General features: G+C 42.5%; 1 protein-coding gene across 5 annotated transcripts in view; it reads left to right on the top strand.

The window, feature by feature from the left end:
• Prpsap2 (phosphoribosyl pyrophosphate synthetase associated protein 2) overlaps nt 1-20,567 on the top strand; it is a 38,689-nt gene that overhangs the window by 9,090 nt on the left and 9,032 nt on the right. For all 5 annotated transcript variants that reach the window (XM_057775387.1, XM_057775384.1, XM_057775385.1 and 2 more), the window contains 5 exons: nt 1,048-1,114; nt 4,944-5,116; nt 8,818-8,933; nt 12,678-12,733; nt 19,019-19,167. In XM_057775387.1, coding sequence (XP_057631370.1) covers nt 1,048-1,114; nt 4,944-5,116; nt 8,818-8,933; nt 12,678-12,733; nt 19,019-19,167 — 561 coding nt within the window. The remainder of the gene's footprint in view (nt 1-1,047; nt 1,115-4,943; nt 5,117-8,817; nt 8,934-12,677; nt 12,734-19,018; nt 19,168-20,567) is intronic.

Here is a 20,567-nt window from a genome sequence, read left to right as displayed (position 1 = left end):
ATCTTGCTACTTTTGCACCAATGGACTTACTATGTAGCCCAGGGTGGCCTTGAACTCTCCTTATAGCCCAGGTTAGCTTCAAACTTGAGATTTTCTTGCCTTAGTCTCCTGAATGCTGGCATTACAAGTGGGCATCACCACACCCTGTTGTTTTGTTTTGTTTTTTGTTTGTTTGTTTTTTTTTCTGTTAGTGAAATGGAGCACAGAGTCTTGAGCAAATTATTTTACATCTCCAGTTTGCCAGCATTCTAATGAAATCTTTCCAATAGGAGATAATTGAAAGAACAGTACCATGACTGGCCTGATTGATGTCTACCACATGGGTTTGGTGTTTTACTATCTGAATATGTTACTTAATCCTAGATACCTGGTCACATCTCCTACATAAAAGTTCTTGCTCATAAATAGAATGCTTTTGTCACATTTTAAGACATTAGCTATAATTATGTTTTTTGTCGTTGTTGCTATTTTTATGTTTCCTAGCTTCAAGTGATTGGATTTTTCCATGTTTAAAATTTTTTTGTTTTGTTTTGTTTGCTGGTCTTTGTGGCCCAGTCTAGCTTCCAACTCTGTATCCTCCTGTCTCAGCTTCTTGAGTGTTGGAATTCTAGGCAAGCACCACTATGCCCAGAAGGTTGATGTGGTTCTTGTTGATATAGAGCTGGACCACACATTGCCTTTTTCCTCCAGTGTTGATGTTACAGACCTTCCCCTGTGGAGTGTTCTGTCCTGGATTTGTCCTTTGTTGCTAATAACAGGTGTTTAAGAGCAGGCATATTCCCTGATCCTCTTTTATCCCACACTATACTGTTTATGCCTCAGTTTTCATTTGATGCTGGATGACTGAGTACATCATCACTGCTTTCCTGTGATGGGAGAAGCCTAAATTTGATTCAGAAGTATGACTAATGGCGATATGCTAATGTCAGTGAGTTTTGTTGTTTGGTAGTAGTCTTGGTTTCTGTAGTTTACAAGGTTGGAAATTAATGCAGACTTGGTATATATCTTAAAAATTTGAACTATATCTTTCCTTCCTTTTCCTTTTAGAAACAAGAGTCCAAATTCAAGAGTCTGTGAGGGGAAAAGATGTATTTATCATCCAGACCATTTCAAAGTAAGTGGTTTCTTACTGCCTGTTGGGTACGCCTATCAGTCTGAAGACCTGACCACACAGGAGAAGATAGTTTAAAACTGATGTGCTTTTGCTAGTCTTTAGTTTCATTTTATGTGAGGTTCTTGCCTACATGTTTATTTGCATACTATGTGTGTGCTAAGTACCTGCAGAGGTCAGAAGAGGGTAACAGATGCCCTGGGACTAGAGTTCAAGATGGTCATGAGCTTCTATGTAGCAGCCTCCAGATCCAGTGGAACTGAGCCTGAGAGCAGTACCACATGCTCCTGGACGCCAGGAGAGCCTGCACTCTTCACCACTGAGCCATCTCTGCAGCCCCCTTTTTGCTAGGTTTTCTACCAAAACTGCTGACTTTCTTACCCCTCGCCCCCTCAATCCTTTCTTTGTTTTGTTTTCAACTCTTGATATGTTTCCAGGCCAGCCCCAGACTCTTTGTCTCAAGAGATCTCTCTGCCTTAGCCTTCCCAGGCAAATATCACTGTGACTGCCCTTCTCTGGATTTGTGTGTTTGAGTGTTTGGTATTGTTTGCTTTGACAGTTGTCAAGAATGGCAAATTGCTGATCCTTCTGCCTCCACTTCATGAGTTCTGAGACTACAGGCACATGTCCCTGTGCTCAGTTTTATGCACTGCTGAGGATTTAACCCAGGGTGTTGTGCATGCTTAGCAAGCACTCTACCGACTGAGCTGTGTCTCCTTTCTGTATTCTTAGATGTATTTTTTATCTTATGTGTATGTATGTAAATGTACTGCATGTCGTCCTGGTTTGTATGGAAATCAAAAGGGTGTTGAATCTCCTAGAATTGGAGTTAGGGACAGTTCTTAGCCATCTTTTTTTTTTCTTTTAGGATTTATTTATTTAGGGCCTGGGGAGATGGCTCAGTAATTAGGAGTACTGTCTGCTCTTCCAGAGGTCTTGAGTTCAATTCCCAACAACCATATGGCTCACAACCATCTGTAATGAAGTCTGGTGTTCTTTCTCTTCTGGCCAGCAGGCATACATGCAGGCAGAACACTGTTTATATAATAAATAAATCTTTTTTTTAAGATTTATTTATTTAATTTTACTTGTGTGGCTATTTTGCCCACATGTATGATCAAATCTTTCTCTCTCTACGTGTTCTCAGTCTTGACCAGGCTGCAGAAAGCCTGTACACCAGGATCTTCTTTCTGAGATGCCAAGAGATAGACTAAGGATTGGATAGTGTCACATTCAGTGGCTACTGGACTGTGTTGATCGGTTAACTTGCTGATGAATTAATAGCAGTAGTAGGGATCAGACTAAGTGCCTCCTATTGTTGGGCAAGCATCGTACCATTAAGTTGTACTGCACTCCTTCTTTTAAGCACAGACTAGTTTAAGCTACTAAAAATCTAGGACAGATTTTTTTTTTCTCATTTTTTTTATTCTTTTTTAATTAAAATTTCCAACTGCTCCCCGTTTCCCATTTCCCTCCCCCTGCTAGGACAGATTTTAAATGAAGGCAATCCTGTCCATTAACTGACGTTTTCCTGTCATCCATTTGCTTATCTGAGTTAGTGGTAGTATTGGCCTCAGGGTGACTGTCTCCTTGTTATGGTTCCCCTGCTTACTATTCCTTATAGAATGCTTTTCTGAAAGTATTTTTAATTCATCTGGGATCAGGTTTGTTCAATAGTAATACAGCCTTCTCATCCAAATGTTGGCATTCTATTATTAACAATATTTGTTGAATAATTTTAATAATTGGGGTCCTCTTACATGTGCAAAATGCTTTTGTGCTTGGAACAGTAGATGATCTAGCGAGGGAAGACACACAGAGAACATGATAAACCAGACAAGGTAGTGCATGCCTGCAATACCAGCACTCAGAGACTAAAGCGGAAGGATCATTAGTTTCAGAATAGCATCATGGACAAGGTGTATTTGTCCTGTAGGCCATAGGTTGTATGCATCCATGGCCCAACACATTTGTAGACCTCAGTATTATATCACAGTGTCAAAAGGTTGGCAGTCCCTGCCTGCATAGTTAGCCTTTCTCTCAAAGAAAACAAAACAAAAAGTAGAATTTGATAGATATCAGATAGACCGTAGAATAAGTGCTTTGTGACATATAGCACAGAATGGGGAGTGCTAAAGCTATTACTTACCGGTAGAGGAGTTGTCTTGCATTTAAGAGCCCCTAAGTTCAATCCTAAAATTGCCAAAGTTTTTTTTTTTTTTAAATGATGGGAGAGAGTTGGGATGATGCTAGTCAGAGGGTAAAGGGACAGACAAGGCAGGCCTCAGTGAAGAGGAGAGTGGGTGTCTAAAGAAGGCACGTGGAGCAGGTGTCAAGGTGGAGACTGAGAGCAGATCTTAGAGGGCCCTGGGAGGCACTGTGCAGCTGTGGGTGGAGGGGGAACCATTTCAGGGCTTTAAAGACAAGCTGCTCTGTTTGGAGTGTAAACTGAGGGCTTCAGGGGGAGCAGCAGCAGGCCACTGTCACCCAGTGGGGGTAGTAGTGGAGCAGTGAAGGCAAAACCATGTGAAGAGAGGCATCTAGCCACCCCTAACTGTCCAGAGTAGCCTGAGGAGCAGTGTGGCCAGTGAGGTGGTGGGCACAGGTTTTCTGGAGATGCAGGCATTTTCAGGGAAAAGCAGTTCATTTAATATGGGTTAGATTTCACATTGAGATGGAAACGCCTAGCACCAGTTAGTTAGATTGCTTTCAGAAGGGAATCTTGGGCGAGAGATGGGGCTGTGAGAGTGGCCAGCATTTACAGAACTGAGAGATGGAGGGGAAAGGAGGACAAGACAAATGACTGTGGCAGGAGCCATGGGAACCAAGAAAAGAACCACAGGAAGCAGTAGTGTCTTAGTTGGGATTTCTATTACTGTGAAGAGACACCATGACCACAGCAAGTCTTATCAAAGGAAACATTTAATTGGGGTGCCTTACAGTTCAGAGGTTTAGTCCATTTTCATAACTCTGGAAGCATATGGCACGCAGGCAGACATGGTGCTGGAAAAGGAGCTGAAAGTTCTACATCTGGATCTACAGGCCACAGAAAGAAACGGAGACCTCAGAGCCCACCCCCAGTGACAGGCACACTTCCTCTAACAATGCCAAACCTACTCCACCTAGGCCACATCTCCCAATAGTGCTAGTCCCTGTGAGCCTATCGGGCCATTTTCATTCAAATTATCACAAGGAGGCAGAGGGACATTGTGCATCTAATGTAGGCACAGGCGAACAGCTGCCTTAGAGGCAGCAGAAAGGGAAAGACTGACTAGCCAATGCATTTAGCCAAATGTTGGAGACTCTTTTTTTTTTTTTTTTTTTTTTTGAGACAGGGTTTCTCTGTGGCTTTGGAACCTGTCCTGGAACTAGCTCTGTAGACCAGGCTGGTCTTGAACTCACAGAGATCCGCCTGCCTCTGCCTCCCTAGTGCTGGGATTAAAGGTGTGCGCCACCACCGCCCGGCTTGTTGGAGACTCTTGATGGAAGCTGGGGAGCATTTTGGATGCTGAAGCTTCTTTGGTGTATTTATGGGAGAGAGAGTGAAGGTGAAGAGTAGGAGAGGGCAACTGTAGACTTCTCTCTTGGGGTGTCCTCCAAAGAGGGTCAGAGGACTGAGATGATGAGGAAGAGGTTCACAGGGACGAGGGGCAGGAGAAGGGGTGAATGATGGTGGCACTGGTCCTCTACAGAGCAGTGAGAAAATAGAGGGAGTCTGCTCAGGAGCTGATGGAGCTCTGAGAGAAAAGGGATTTGTCCTTTTTGTGTCTAATGCTTTGTCTTATAGTTATAAGTAACATACTAAGTGTCTGACACTGTCCACGGCTTTCAGGGACGTGAACACCACTATCATGGAGCTCCTGATCATGGTGTATGCATGCAAGACCTCATGTGCCAAGAGCATCATCGGCGTGATCCCCTACTTTCCTTATAGCAAGCAGTGCAAGATGAGAAAAAGGGGCTCCATTGTTTCAAAATTGCTGGCTTCCATGATGTGCAAAGCTGGTAAGAATGGCAGATTGACTTCGTTTGTTTCTTTTTTGAGACCGTCTCTTTATGTCTGGCTGTCTTGGGACTTAACTATGTAGACCAGGCTGACCTCAAACTCAGAAGTTTGCCTGTCTCTACCTCCAGAGGAGGAAACTAAAGATGTGCACCACCGTGGCGGATTTGTTTTTTACCTTAGGAATTTCAAAGCATTATCTTGACTAGAGTTCTGGACTGAGAGCAAACAGTGGGACAGCTTTTAAAGACATTTAAACATAGATAGCTTATACAGTGGGTCCCCTTCCCAGGAGAGGTGTGCTGGCCTGCAATACTGCATGGTTACATTTCACATCCCAGCTGGGTAGCAATCACATCACCAGTACCCTGTCCTGGGGGAGGAGAAGACCATCACAAGACTGGTCACATCGCTGGTGACCTGAGGTTTAAACTTATCAATTGTTTCTTTTTGGAACTTGTCATTAAGTGTTTTGGGACCGTGGGTATCTGAAATCATGAAAAACATACCACAGTAAACTGGGGTCTGGTTTAATTAGAAAACTGCAGAGAATTCTGCTTCCAACACCCTAAGAAGTAATGAGAAGAACTTCTGTTTCATTTGTTTCCTGAATTACTTGTTTAACATTTGTGTTGACAGTTTCAGTTTCTATTCAAGTTTTGAAAGAGAAAAAGTCCTCTCTGCACCCCCTGGTAGTCCAGTTTGTAATTTTGTGAGAAACCGTCACCTTTGAACCTTATTGCTAGACTCTATTACGGGAACCATCTTCATTTTACCACGTATATTACTTTCTGTTAAACATTCTCAGGTTGTAACAGCCTAAATATTTTTGAAAAACATTTTCGTGTTTTCTAAATTAGTGTACAGATTATTAGTTTTCATCTTTTTTTATTTTTGCTCCATGGTGTTAGGATCATCATTCATTTTAAAGATGTGTGTGTGTGTGTGTGTGTGCATGAGTGTGTGCAAGTGCATGGGTGTGTGTGCATGCTCTTGCCAGAGGGCAGCTGTGGCTCTTGTTTCTCAGGTGAAATTTACCTTTTTTCTGAGACAGGATTTCTCATTGTCTTGGAGCTCCTCAAGTAAGCTGTGCTATTTTACCCCCTTCCTGTTTCTCAGTACCTTTCTTTCCTTTCTAGTTTCATAATCCATACCATACACTAACATATACATATTCATACATATAACATTAAAAGGTAGGATCCACATATGAGAGGACATGCATATTTGTCTTTCTGAGCCTGGATTACTTTGTTTAATATGATCTTCAAATTCATTTTCCTACAAATTTAATTTTTTTTACAGTTGAATAAAATTCCATTGTTTATATGTACCACAATTTTATTATCTAGTCATCTTTTGTACTTCTAGGCCGGTGGCCGATTCTGTTTTCTCATGGTTGTGAATAGAGCAGCACTATATATGGTTTTTTGGTTGGGTTTGTTGTTGTTGTTATTGTTTTTTGTTTTGTTTTTGTTTGTTTGTTTTTGTAGCTTTGGAGTCTGTAGCTCTTGTAGACCAGGCTGGCCCCAAACTCACAGAGATCCGCCTGCCTCTTCCTCCTGAGTGCTGGGATTTTAGGCGTGCGCCACCACCGTCTGGCACCACATTATATATGAATATGCAAGTATTTGTGTGGCAGAGCATATCTGCAAAAGAGTGGTTTAGCTGCGATATATGGTAGCCTTTTGTTTTTCAATATTTATCTGTGTTTTGACTATGCTATGTCTGTGTGCTACATGTTTGCAGTGCCCTTGGAGGTAAGAAGAGGACATTGGATCCTCTGGAACTGGAGTTGCAGGCCTTTGTCAGCTGCTGTGTGGGTGCTGGGAATGGAACCAACTCTTGGAAGAGCAGCCAGTGCCCTTAACATCTAAGTCATCTCTGCAGCCCTGGTAGTTCTATGTGTGATTTTGTGAGAACTCTCCACGTTGATTTTCGTGGCGACTGCATCAGTTTGTACTCCCAGTAGCAGTGAATAGTGTTTCTATTCCACAGCTTTGACAGCAAATCTGACTAGGGTGAGATTGAATCTCAAAGTTAACTTTTTTTAATGGTAGGAGGATTTTTTTGTTTGGTTGGTTTTTTTTGAGACACGGTCTCAAGGGATTAAAGGTGTGCCTCACCACACCTAGTTGAAAGTAGTTATTTATGTTTCCCTGATCGCTCAAGGTGTCAAACACTAAAATATTTGTTGCCCATCTTATGACTTCTTTTGAGAACTGTCCATTCGGTCAGTTCATTAGCCTGCTGTTTGATTGGCAGTTTGGGGGTTTGTGTTTTGGGGATTTTGGTTTTTTGTTTGTTTGGGTTTTTTGGTATTTATTTTGTGCATTTCTTTGTATTCTAGATAACACCTCCCCTGATATGTCTGATATGTAGCTGGCAAAGATTTTTCTCCTATCCTGTGGGTTATCTATTCATTCCACAGCCTAAGTATTTTCTATGTGTTTGTAAATTCTTACATAGCTCTCATTGTATGTGTCAGACTTCTGTGCTTGTGAGTGTATATGATAGGAGGTACAGATCACAGAAATTTGTGCAAACAAAGGAATGAACCTTCCCCAGGTCGCTGCTTCTTACACTTATTATGGAATATATTTTCCAAGTAGCTTTGCAAAGAAGGCAAAAGCAAAATACGGCTTTAAAAAAATGTGAATTCCAGAACCCTCAGCCATGTTAGTTAATGACATCACTGCTATGACAACCCTGACAAGAGCAACTTAAGAAGGAAGGTTTATCTGACTCCCAGGCTGAGATGCAGCCTTCTCAGCACAGAAGGTAAAATAGCAGGACCTTGATGCAGCGCCTCACACTTTGTTTTGCAGTCAGGAAGGAAAGCAGTGAATGCTGGACTCCTTATGCAGCCGCAGACACCAGCCCAAGGAGTGGTGTCTCCTCTATGTAATCAAAATAACCCTCACAAGCATGCCAAAGGCTTATCTCCTAGGTGATTGCAAATCCTATCAGGTTGACAGTATTAGCCACTGGACCCTACAAAATGCTGACACAGTAAGGGCGAGGCACCTGGTCTTGGTATTACTATCGGGTTTTGTCGTCCCCGCTAAAGAAACTTCCGGGAGATGCCATCTGCTGCGACAGCACTTTCAAAAGCACTTCTTTGTTATGATTCCAGGTTTAGCATGTGTGCTGCCAGAGCGAGCACTGCTTCTTTGATATGTCTAAGGGCTTATTTTTATTTTTGCGTATGTGTGTGCGTATATGTACATATGTGTAAGCTTCTAGAGGCTAAAAGAGGACCTCAGCCTCTGGAACTGGAGTTATAGCTGGTTGTGAGTCTCCTGGCGTGTGCTGGGGACCAAACTTACATCCTCTGCAAGAGTTACTTGTTGAGCCATCTCTCCAGCCACTACCTCTGTACTTGAAATGGAAGTGAAAATTATGCATCTCGCCGGGCGGTGGTGGCGCACGCCTTTAATCCCAGCACTCGGGAGGCAGAGGCAGGCGGATCTCTGTGAGTTCGAGACCAGCCTGGTCTACGAGAGCTAGTTCCAGGACAGGCTCCAAAACCACAGAGAAACCCTGTCTCAAAAAACCAAAAAAAAAAGAAAAGAAAAAAAAATTATGCATCTCGTATTACTATAACTAGGAGGAGTAGAGGTGCCAGGTTTTCGAGTGTTTGCCCAATCATTGTTGTAGTATTGTGGTACTGCTGACGTGTTTAACCTGTTTACGTTTGAAGGTCTAACTCATCTCATCACTATGGATTTACACCAGAAGGAAATCCAGGGTTTCTTCAATATTCCAGTGGATAACTTAAGAGCCTCCCCCTTCCTGTTACAGTATATTCAAGAGGAGGTAAGCTAGATCTAATTTTTATGGTAATATTCTGGGATGGTACAATTCTATTTCTTTGGGTTTTCTCTAAAAGATCAAAACTTTATGTATTTGATTTAAAGAACTATTATACTTCATAAGTGCACAGCTCTAAAATTTCATGTCTGTATTTTTTTCCACTTAACTCCCCTCCCCCCAATTTTTATATGTATGGCTATTTTGCTTGCATGTATGTCTGTCCATCTTGTATATGCCCAGTGTCCATCAAGGCCAGAAGAGGGCATCAGATCCCCTAGAGATGGAGTTACAGATGGTCTGAGCCACCATGTGGTGCTGGGAATTAACCCCAAGTCCTAGAAGAACAACCAGTGCTCTTCACTGCTGAACTTTTTTTTTCTGTCCCGAGACAAGGTTTCTCTGTGTTAACAGTCCTAGTTCTTATAGACCAGGCTGGCCTTAAACTCAGTGATCTGCTTGCCTCTGCCTCCTAAATGCTGGGATTAAAGGCATGCGCCACCACCACCTGGCTTGCTGAGGTGTTCACCTCACCCTCCATATACTTACTGACTTGTGAGTTCCACATGGCTGACTTTTTCATCCAGTTTTTATATTTTGCACATTTTACTGGCCTTTCCCCCGTCCTGCGTCTCATTTCATCAGTTCCCTTTTGTTAATTTCTGAAGAAAAACTCTGTCTCTTTAAAATAGTATCTGTTTTTTTTCTTGACCTAACCCTTTGTTGGATCACACAGGGGCAGATTCTATCCCATGATCTTGCCCAAATGCTTTCAGAATTTGTTTAATCTTATAAATATATGCTTTTAGGAGCTGTTGTTAGCACATACAGTGTTTCTCTATAGCAACTCTTCCAGAGAGCTTCATTCTTGGTGTTGCATTTGAAGGCAACACTTTGGATAATTCTGAAGTATCGGGAGCCTGTTTTAGGGTCCTTTTGTTTTGTCATTGGTTTTGTTTGGTTGGCTATTCTATCTTTTTTTGGATGTTTGATGTTATTTTTGATGTTTGATGATTTTTTTTTGATGTTTGATGTTGTTGGATGATAAAGGGATAGTATCAGTGACTTCCTTGTTTGCCGTGATAAGATCTGACAGAGTTAGAGCACAGACCCTTGGTGGGGAGTCACTGCAGCAGGACCCTGGGGCACCGTCACAGCATCTCCTCAGGAAGCAGAGCTTGCTTTCTCCTATTGAGTCCAGGTCCTAGTCCATCAGTGCCACCCATATTCAGGGTGATTCTTCCCTCCATAGTCAAACCTTCCTGAAAACACACTTGCAGACATTCTGAAAGGTTTACAGTGGAGATTAGTCATCACACCCATTCGTAGTGAAATGAATTAGAAGTGTTTCTTTAAAGTTCTTTAGAGTTATATGTAAGACCACCAATAAGCTAAAAAATAGTGTAGACTATTCACTAATTCAGTTCGTTTTACTTACTGATTTATTTTGAGATCGGCTTCTGTTCTGTTACCAGGCTGATCTTGAACTCTAGGGGTCAGGTATTCCTCCTGTCTCAACCTCCTGAGTGTTCACATTGTACCTGGCCGTAACTTCCTATTTTTGTGAGGACAGGTTGGAGTTACTACACTTGTTGGTCTAACACTTGCCTACAGCATCCTGGGGGAGTCGGCTCTCTCCTCCCAGATTTGCTCATTAGCTTATTTCTACTGAGCTGCTTATTTGGACTAAGAGCTTCTTCCTCCTAGGTTTTTTTCTTGGTTCTTTCTCATCAAACCTTGATATTTATTTATAAGATTTCCTGTTTTACCTTCTAAAGAGAGAGCTTGTTTTTATTAGAGTCCTTTGGTTTCACTAATGACTTTGTTGGCTATTTTACTGTCTCTTGACAGGGTGTGGTATTATGAGGCAGTGAAGTGCACGGGATGGTTCAGAAAGACTTCTGACTGGAACAGAACACCTAAATGGATATTTTTTTTCTGCCTTCTTGCCTGAGAACAGTAGCCAGCATTTTTTGTTCACTTACTGTATGCTTGCTATCTAGCAGGGCTTTGGATGGTTCAGCCACCTGTGTTAAAATTTAGTACTGGGATAGAGAGATGGCTCAGCTGTTAAGAGAACTGGATGCTCTACCAGAGAACCAGTTTGCAACATCCAACTGCCATGTTATTGTGAGGAAACAGCAATGGGAATGGTCTTCAGTGGAACAATGGCACTTAATGAGTTGGTTATGTTTTAAGACTATAGTTTGAAAATACTGCCGAGCCGGCCGTATTTAATCCCAGCATTCAGGAGGCAGAGGCAGGGGGATCTCTGTGAGTCCGAGGCCAGCCTGGTCTACAAGAGCTAGTTCCAGAACAGGAACCAAAAGCTACGAAAAATCCAAAAAAAGAAAATACTGCCGAGATGAAGTCAGAAACCGCAAACTGCTGTTCAGCTTAAAAATGGTTCCGCTCTGTGCATACAGACACAATGACATCTTCTCTAATCATCATTAACATTAAGTACTTAGTTTTTCAACAGTGAAAAGATTCCCAAAGTGGCTGGTTATTTGTTTGCTTTTTTGGTTTATTTGTTTGTTTGTTTTTTTTTTTTGAGACAATCTCGTGTAACATAGACTGGCATCAAACTACATAGCCAAGAGTGAATGGGCTTGAACTCCTGATCCTCCTGCCTCTACCTCCTGAGTGCTTGGCTTATGGTTATGTACTACCTCACTTTGCTCTAGTTAACTTGATTTTTCTTGTAAGTCATGTGTTGGTTGGTTGATTGGTTTGTTTGGAGACAAATCTTACTATGTAGACCGGGCTATTCTCAATGCACAGAGGTCTTTCTGCCTCTGCCCACTGAATGCTGGGATTAAAGGTGCTGCCACACTTGTCTGTTGCTTGCATTGTTTGTTTGGAGGGACTTTTATCGTATTTTTTTTAAGTAGCACTAGGTTGACTGTTCTTTCACAAATGGCTTTCCTTAGCATGGAGTGACTATGACTACATTGTGTTTGTCACCTGTTTAAACCACAGTATTTCGGAATATGACATGAATTTGGATTCAGGTTCAGTGAATGTCATCCTTGTATTGTGAAATTACGTTCAATGTGGGATTCGTGAAAATACTTTATTTATTGAGACAGGTTCACACCATGCAGCTCTTAAAACCCAGCCTCCTGGGTAATTGGGATCATAGACCCACACCGCCACACCTGGTTTGCTTCTGTTAATTGTTTTTGTTTTGTTGTAGGGCGTGGGTGTGAAGTATGCATTTTTGCATGTGCACATGTTGATGTGGGTGCACATGTATGTGGAGGCCAGAGGTCAGTGTTCAGTGTCTTCTTCAGTTCACCTTGCTTTGTGAGGGCCTCTCACTGAACATGGAGTTCATTGATTAGCTAGATTAGGCCAGTATGCTTTAGAGATCTGCCTACTCCCCTAATCCCAGCGCTGGATTACAACACAGGCTGCCATACCCAGCTTTTATGAGGGTGCTGGGGAGCCAAGTTTGGCTCATCACTCTTGTACAGCAGTCAGTTGACTGACGGAACAACCTCTGTGAGCTTTTGAAGAGCACATTTGTACTATGGTACTGGGTTTTTATATATAGGTAAATTTATATTGAGAACATTTTTATCTTTGTTTTCCAAAGGGAGATTTTACTTTGAATTTTTCTTTTTTGGTGAAACTTCTAAGTAACCAAATGACAGTTTTGAGTCTGCTGGAATGTTCATGTTTGTTGGTTGTTGGAATAGCCTCTTTGAGACAGGGTAGTAATCCCTGGCCTCTTGTCTGCCACAGATTCCAGATTATAGGAATGCAGTCATCGTGGCCAAGTCTCCAGCTTCAGCCAAGAGGTAGGTGGGACTGCATGGCCTCTCTTGTCATGTCTTTAGGATGTCTCCATTGAATCCCATTGTCCAGGTCAGACTGCAGTGATTCCCCTAGTCCCCCTTATTTTTCTTCCATTGGTTAATTTAGTATTATGCTGCCACCTACCTGTTACGTAGATATTTTAGAATCTGCCAGTCATATTTCTTAACCAAAGTCATCCCATCTGAGGAATATTGACCTAGTGCATCTACTCTTAGTCTCCAGATCTGTCAATAAAGTCCTACTTGAGGGATCTGGTAAGATGTCTCAGAAGGTAAAGGCATCTGCTGCCAAGCCTGATGCTTAACCTGAGTTCAGTCCCTGGGACCTACATGGTACAAAGAGAAAACCAATTCCCATTAATTGTTCTCTGACCTCCATACATCCCTAACCCATTTTAAATAAATAAGTGTTTTGGTTCTTTTTTGTAGGGGGGTTGTTTTGTTTTTCTGAGAGAAGATTTCTCTGTGTAACAGCCTTAGCTGTCCTGGACCACACAGAGATCCACCTGCCTCTGCCTCCCAAGTGCTAAGATTAAAGGCGTGCATCACCATGCCTGGCAATAAATGTAATTTTTTTTTTTTTGGTTTTTCGAGACAGGGTTTCTCTGTGGTTTTGGAGCCTGTCCTGGAACTAGCTCAGGCTGGTCTCGAACTCACAGAGATCCGCCTGCCTCTGCCTCCCAAGTGCTGGGATTAAAGGCGTGCGCCACCACCGCCCGGCCTAATAAATGTAATTTTTAAAAACCTGACTTAACCTACTTTGTTTATTGCCTCATCTTCAAAGAACTCAGTGACTTATTAGCAGACTTGTAGCCAGCTGACAGGCCATGTGTTTGTGTGTGCAGAAAAATGACATTTACAAAACAGAAGCACTCTAAAGCAGCTCAGAGTCTATAGCGCAAGCCAGGTTTTGCCAAGGATATGGTAGCTTGATGATAAACTACAGCAAACTGGTTTTGGTTGGAAGGTTTTCCACATACCAATAACTATGCCTTTCTAGAAAAACACTGCCCCAGAGAGGGAAAGCACAAAATCACACAGGATTCAAACTCTGTAAAAATTATTTGCCAAGAAGAAAAAGAAAGAAACTAAAATCATTTTCTAGTCAAATGCCTTAGTTCAGTGGATTTCTAGAATACATACATACACACATATCCTAATGCAGTATAATAAATAATATAGTCCTTTTACTAAAAAGACAAACAAGGTGGTGTGAAGGAACCAGGTACTATTATTAGTATGGAAGGACGATATATTTTTTCCATGTAACTTATGCACATCCACTTGAGACAGGATCTCACTGTAGACCAGGCTGGCCTCAAACTCACAGAGATTCTTCTGACTCTGCCTCTAAGTGCTAGGACTAAAAACATACTACCATATCCAGCTCTCCACCTATGATTTTTTTTTAAGATTTATTTTATTTTAATGTATACGAGTGTTTTGTCTGCATGTGTGTGTGTGTGCCCACCACCACATATATGGCTGATGTCCATGAAGGCCAGAAGAGGCATCAGATTCCGGAACTGTAGTTATAGCTGATTTTGAACTTTAGTGTGTGCTGGCAACTGAAGCTGGATCCTCTGCAAGGACAGCAAGTGCTCCTTATTGCTGAGTCATCATCTCTCCAGCCCTGCTCCTATGACCTTTAAATCATCTATAAATTATATAATTCCTAGTGCAAAGTAATAAATAGGTCTTTTTGCTGAAACTAGGCAAGAAGCAAAGTATCTCCATATTCAATACAGAAATAAGTGGTTTTCTGATGCTTTCAGTATCTGGTAAAGTTCAATTCGCGATGCAAACCCCAAGAGTCTGGAAGGACTGGAATCTTTTCACAGTTCATAGCTTTTATAGTGCATTTACAGTAACGACAAATGCCACCTGTCACTCTTCAAGACTTTAGTACCGTAGAAAATCACCCTGTGGCCATTAAGAAATGAAGCCATCCTTCTCCTCAGACTCCCCTGAGCAGACATGCTTGTCTGTCTGCCTTTGTGGATTTGCCATGGCAAGGAAATGACCTATGGCATGCTTTCTTCACCTAGCGCCAGTCCTGGAGGTTTTTCTGTGTATGTTGTGTGGTGCTTATGACAGCTGGGACAGTGACTACAGCTGACGTGATGTCAGCTTTTTAATTTATTACTGCTGCTGTTATTTTGGTGTTGGGAATGGAACTCAGCATCAGACAGGTCAGAAAGTGCTCTGCCATTGAGCCACACCGTAACCCCCAATACCAAATCATAAATATTGGGGTATTCGGCAATTCCTAATAAAAGGTTCTCCCTATGTGACTCAGCCCTTTTCTCTGAGCTCACACAGATGACACATACAGATCACCTTTTATGTTTAACTGTCTGGCACAGGTTCTTCATATTTCCCTTAGAAATATGAATTCACTTCTCGATAGGACCAAGCCAACAGGTGACTTAGGTGTCACAGGACAATTAAGGTGCGTGTGTTACAGTGATATCACACTTTCTACTGAAAGAGGCATTATGTCTCTATAAAAATGTACCTTGACAGTGACTGAGCCTGAGTCTAGATGTCCTAGAGTGATTACTAGCCTTGTAGCAGCACTTCTCTCAAGTGTGGAGCAGTGCGAATGCTGTACCAGGGAGTTTCTGCCTCCCCTTCCCTCCCCACCCTGGGGGAACTGTTTCCTAGCCTGGCTCCTGATGTCATCTAAGTGTTACCCCTGAGACTGAGAAGGTCTCTCCCTTCCCCTTGTTTCCCTCTAGCTATTGTGAGCTTGTGGATAAAGCCTGTTTTTAATTGTTAGTGGTGCTGGAAAAGTAAGACTAGAATTGCTGGGTCCTATGTAATTGGGGTCTGACCCAGTGGGGAGGGAGGATGGGTATAATGCGTGGTCAGGGACCTACTGAGGCAGGTGCACAGCAGTGAGTGGAAGAGGGTGGGATTTGAAGTTAAAGATAACATGGCTGTGCAGGGTAATTTTTGTTAATTTGACAAACTATAGATACCTGAGGAGAGGGGACCTCAGTTGAGGAATTGCCCCCTTAAATTTCCTTTTGGGTTATTGTGGGGCAGTTTCTTGGTTAGTGAGAGAGTTCAGTTCATTGTGGGTGGTACTACTACTAGGCGGGTAGTCCCGAGTTGTATAAGAAAGTGGACTGAGCAAGCTCTGAGGAGCAGACTAGCAAACAGCGTTCCTCTGAGGTCTCTGCTTGAGTTCCTGTCTTGGCCCTCAGTGTTGACTGTGATCAAGAAGTTGAGTTAGGTCATAGTCTGTCACCGCAGCAGAAAGCAGACCAGGACAGTGACAGACCATGGGAAAGTGAGCAAATGAAAGCTGAGTGGCTGTGCTGACCCCTGACAGCCGGGGAGACGCGCACTCCCAGGAATAAGGACGGTCTTTCATGAGAAAAGGTTATTCCATTTTTTTTCCTACAGTGTGTTTCCTGGGATGGTTCCCAGTCATCTTGAGTCGTGTGCTGCGGTGCTGCTCCTCCTGAAGGAGCATCCTTCCATCAGCCAGGCCTTCTCGCCTGTAGGCTGACAGTACAGTGAAGTAGCCATGGGGATTTTATATTTTATAGCATCCCGGGCATTTCACATCCATAAAGTAGGAACTGGGGCTCTGCAGCAAGTGCTTTTTCTGTTTCCTTTCCTCTGTGGAGAGGCCTGCTCTCATGGGAAGGTCATCACCCTCAAAAGGAGGAAAGGTCACTTCTTCAGGAGGGTGTGAGCTAAGTAGCAGGGTTTCTTTCAAAATACAGTAACTGTTAGGAGAAGTGAGTGTGTCCTCAGGGATGGTCAGCAGTCTCACCCTCCCTGTCAGCCACCAGCAGAACACACAGCAGCATCAAGAAGGCTGCTAAGCCCAGGTCAGCTAGGGACTCCACCAGGAGACGACAGAATGGACATTCTGAGCTTTAAAGAAGGTCTGAGTTTAAAATTACTAAAGTTGGAGCTGGAGAGATAGATGGCTCAGTTAAAAGCACTGGCTGCTCTTCTAGGGGACCTGGTTTTTATTCACAGTGGAAGCTCACTGGCCTCTTTGAGCACCAAGCACACCTGTGCACATGCATACTTATAGGCAAAGCATTCACACATGTAAAATTAAATAAATATATATATATATGTATTTAAAAAAAATACAGAAGAGGTGGCCAAGAATTATTTCAAATTCCAGTTCCAGGGAATCCAACACTCTCTTCTGGCCTCCGTAGGCACTGCATACATATGACATATCAAAACAATTTTTTGTTAACGATTAAAGTCATATAAACTGTATCTTTTTTTTTTGACAAGGTCTTTCTCTGTAGCTCATATTGGCTTTGAATTTAAATCATTCCTCCTGCTTTAGTCTCCATGGGATTGTGCCCATGAACCACCACACCCAGTGAGATCCAGATGTTTATGGTAGATTCTGTGACATATTTATGGGAGAGTGAATGCTAACTTTATAAACATTTCCAGAAAAAATGGTCAGTGATCAGTAGATGCTTTCACCTAATTCTGAGGCTTCATTACTGATAGCTGATTTAAGTGAACCAAGAGGGAAAGTTCTAAAACACCATGGTAGCAAACTGAATTAACAGTGTACAAAAGATGAACACATCATGCCCTTTGAGTTTGTCTCAGGAGCCTGAGGTTGGTGTGGCAGCTATTAAAGGTCTGTGAATGTCATGTTAAAAGAACAAAAAAAGAGAAGCCACATAATTATCTCAGATTCAAAGATTTGACAATCTAGCTTAAGCAAACTAAAAATAGAAGGGAACTTTTTCTTCATGTAAAGATCTGTAAAAACCTTAGAGCTAGGCCGGGCGGTGGTGGCGCGCGCCTTTAATCCCAGCACTTGAGAGGTAGAGGCAGGGGGATCTCTGTGAGTTCAAGACCAGCCTGGTCTACAAGAGCTAGTTCCAGGACAGGCTCCAAAACCACAGAGAAACCCTGTCTCGAAAAAACCTTAGAGCTGACTTCTCAGTGTTGAAAACTGATGCTGCCCCCCAGTTCTAGAATAAGACGAAAGTGTCTGTTCTTTCATTTGTATTCAGATGGTACTGAGGTTCTGGGTTGTGCAGGTAAACAATCAAAATGTGTGTGGATGCAGTGATGACTTCTTCACTCACATAGGAAACCTGATGGACTTTGGAAAATGATATCAGGACTAACAGTCACTTTAGTAAACTTGTAAAAGTCCATATATATGCTGGGCGCACGCCTTTAATCTCAGCACTTGGGAGGCAGAGGCAGGAGGATCGCTTTGAATTTCAGGACAGCCTGCTCTGCATAGTGAGACTCTGTCCAAACCCAGCAGCCATGTCAAGTAACTCACAACCGGGTACAGAGGATAGTTCCAGGGATCCAAAACCCTCTTCTAACCTCCACAGGCAACTGCACTCATGTGCATATATCCATGACAGACACATCTGTACATATAATTAAAAGTAAAATAGGCAATGGTGGCACGCACACCTTTAATCCCGGCATTTGGGAGACAGAGGCAGGTAGATCTCTAAGTTTAAGGCTACCCTAGTTACAGAGTGGGTTCCAGGACAGGCTCCAAAACTAAAACAGAAACCCTGTCTCAAAACCCCTTCCCCCCAAAAAAAAAGTAAAATAAAAATCCTTAATAAAAAATTTTAAATGGGAAATGGAACTAATTCCATTTCCTATGAATAAGTAAATAGATAAGCAGCAATATACAGATCTCTCAGAGGTTGTGAAGTTGTATGCTTGGAGTATGTAGTTTCTTGTGTTCTCATTGTACCTTCATAAAGCTTTAAAAAATTAATATGTAGTGCTTTAAATACTGCTTAATGGACTTTGTTTCATATGATTGATTCTCAGAGAAGTCTCGCAGATAGTATTAGCAAGTGCAAGAAAGGAAACTTGAGGCTTCAAGGCGGCTCCTTGACACTCAGCTTCTCATTGGCTGATGAGAGCAGCTCGTTTGTAGGTTCTACGCTCATCCTTCCTGAGTCTTAAGTGGCTATTCTCTTTTGTTTTGTTTGATTGGTTAGCTTTAGTTTGGGGTTTTTGTTTTTCCAGACAGGGTTTCTCTGTGTAGCCCTGACTGTCCTTGAACTCACTCTGTAGACCAAGCTGGCCCTGAACTCAGGGATCTACCAGCCTCTTCCTCCCAAGTGCTGTAATTAAAGGTGTGTACCACCACCCGGCAGTCATTTTCTTTTGTAATTACTCCTTTGGGAGAGACATTTTGCTTATGTCCTTTGGTGTCTTTCCCAGACCTCAACAGGCCGAGGTCTTGTGTGGTTTTTGATCTGCTGTTCTTTGCAGGGCACAATCTTTTGCAGAGCGTCTGCGACTGGGAATTGCAGTGATCCATGGAGAAGCACAGGATGCTGAGTCTGACTTGGTGGATGGCCGGCACTCCCCGCCCATGGTCAGGAGTGTAGCTGCCATCCACCCCAGCCTGGAGATCCCAAGTAAGTGTCCACAAGTACTTTTTTTGTCACTTTTCTCTGAGCTGCTTGAATTTGTAGAGTGGCTATTTTAATATAAATTCTCTTTTTAAAATTATTACTAGTTTTTTATATTTATTTTTGGTTTTTATGTGTATGCCATATGTGTGCAAGTACAGAAAGTGGCATCAGATGCCCTAGAGCTGGACTCACAGGATATTATGAGCACCTGGGTGCTAGGAACCAAGCTCAGGTCCTGGAAGAATACCCAGTGCTCTTATCCACAGAGCCACTTCTGCAGCCCATGGATTCTCTTTGGTGTGTGTGTTCACATGCACATTCATGTATATTTGCAGCTACACATACACGTGGAAGCCAGAGATCCATGTTAGCTATTTTTCTCAGTGCTTTCCATCTTTTTTTTTTTAATATTCATTTATTTATTATGTATACAATGTTCTGTCTGTGTATGTCTGCAGGCCAGAAGAGGGCACCAGAGCCCATTACAGATGGTTGTGAGCCACCATGTGGTTGCTGGGAATTGAACTCAGGACCTTTGGAAGAGTAGGCAATGCTCTTAACCTCTGAGCCATCTCTCCAGCCCTTTTTGTTTGTTTTTTGACAAGGTCTCTCACTGGCTTGGAGTCACCTGTTGTCTAGACTGGTTAGGCAGCAAGCCTTAGGGGCCCCTTGTCTTACCCTCTCCAACCTGGGAATTACAAGTACACACCATTACACCCAGATCTATTTATTTTTAATGTAGGTGCTGGGGACCCAAACTCAGTCCTCATGCAAGCGCTTTACTTCCTGAATCGTCTTCCTAGTCTCTTTCTTAACTTTTTGAGTTGGCAAAAACTGATAATACCCTTTCTAGTTGAATTATGGTACCTGTTAGCTTCCCACATTTAGGAAAGACTAGAAAAATGTTCTGCAGTTTAGACTTCTGCTGTACCTCGGGGAGCTGTATGCATCTGTCTTTTCAATGCATACTGGCATAGGCAGGAGGCTTCTTTATGCACAAACCCGTTCAGTATTATGTTATATCAAATGCAAGGTGTAACAACCCAACTCCTAAATTACTGCAGTAGCTTGTAACAGTCAGAGCACAGCATTTCACTTTTTAGCCTCTAAACCCATGTCCATCTCACATGCAAAATATATCATGTATCATTCCAGCCAATAGCCCTAAAAGTTTATTCCAGTTAAACCTTTTTTGTTTTTCAAGACAGGGTTTCTCTGTGTAGCTTTGGAGCCTATCCTGAAACTAGCTTTGTAGACCAGGCTGACCTTGAACTCACAGAAAACCACCTGCCTCTGCCTCCCAAGTACTGGGATTAAAGGCATGCACCACCACTGCCTGACTCCAATTAAGTCTTGACTTGGTTCTAGTAACAACTCAAAAGTCCCAAGTCTTATATAAATAT

The sequence above is a fragment of the Chionomys nivalis genome, chromosome 7 (assembly GCF_950005125.1).
Source record: "Chionomys nivalis chromosome 7, mChiNiv1.1, whole genome shotgun sequence".
In the NCBI taxonomy this organism is placed as follows: Eukaryota; Metazoa; Chordata; class Mammalia; order Rodentia; family Cricetidae; genus Chionomys; species Chionomys nivalis.
Note: the sequence above shows the minus strand (reverse complement) of the source record. Positions and strands in the feature narration are given on the sequence as shown.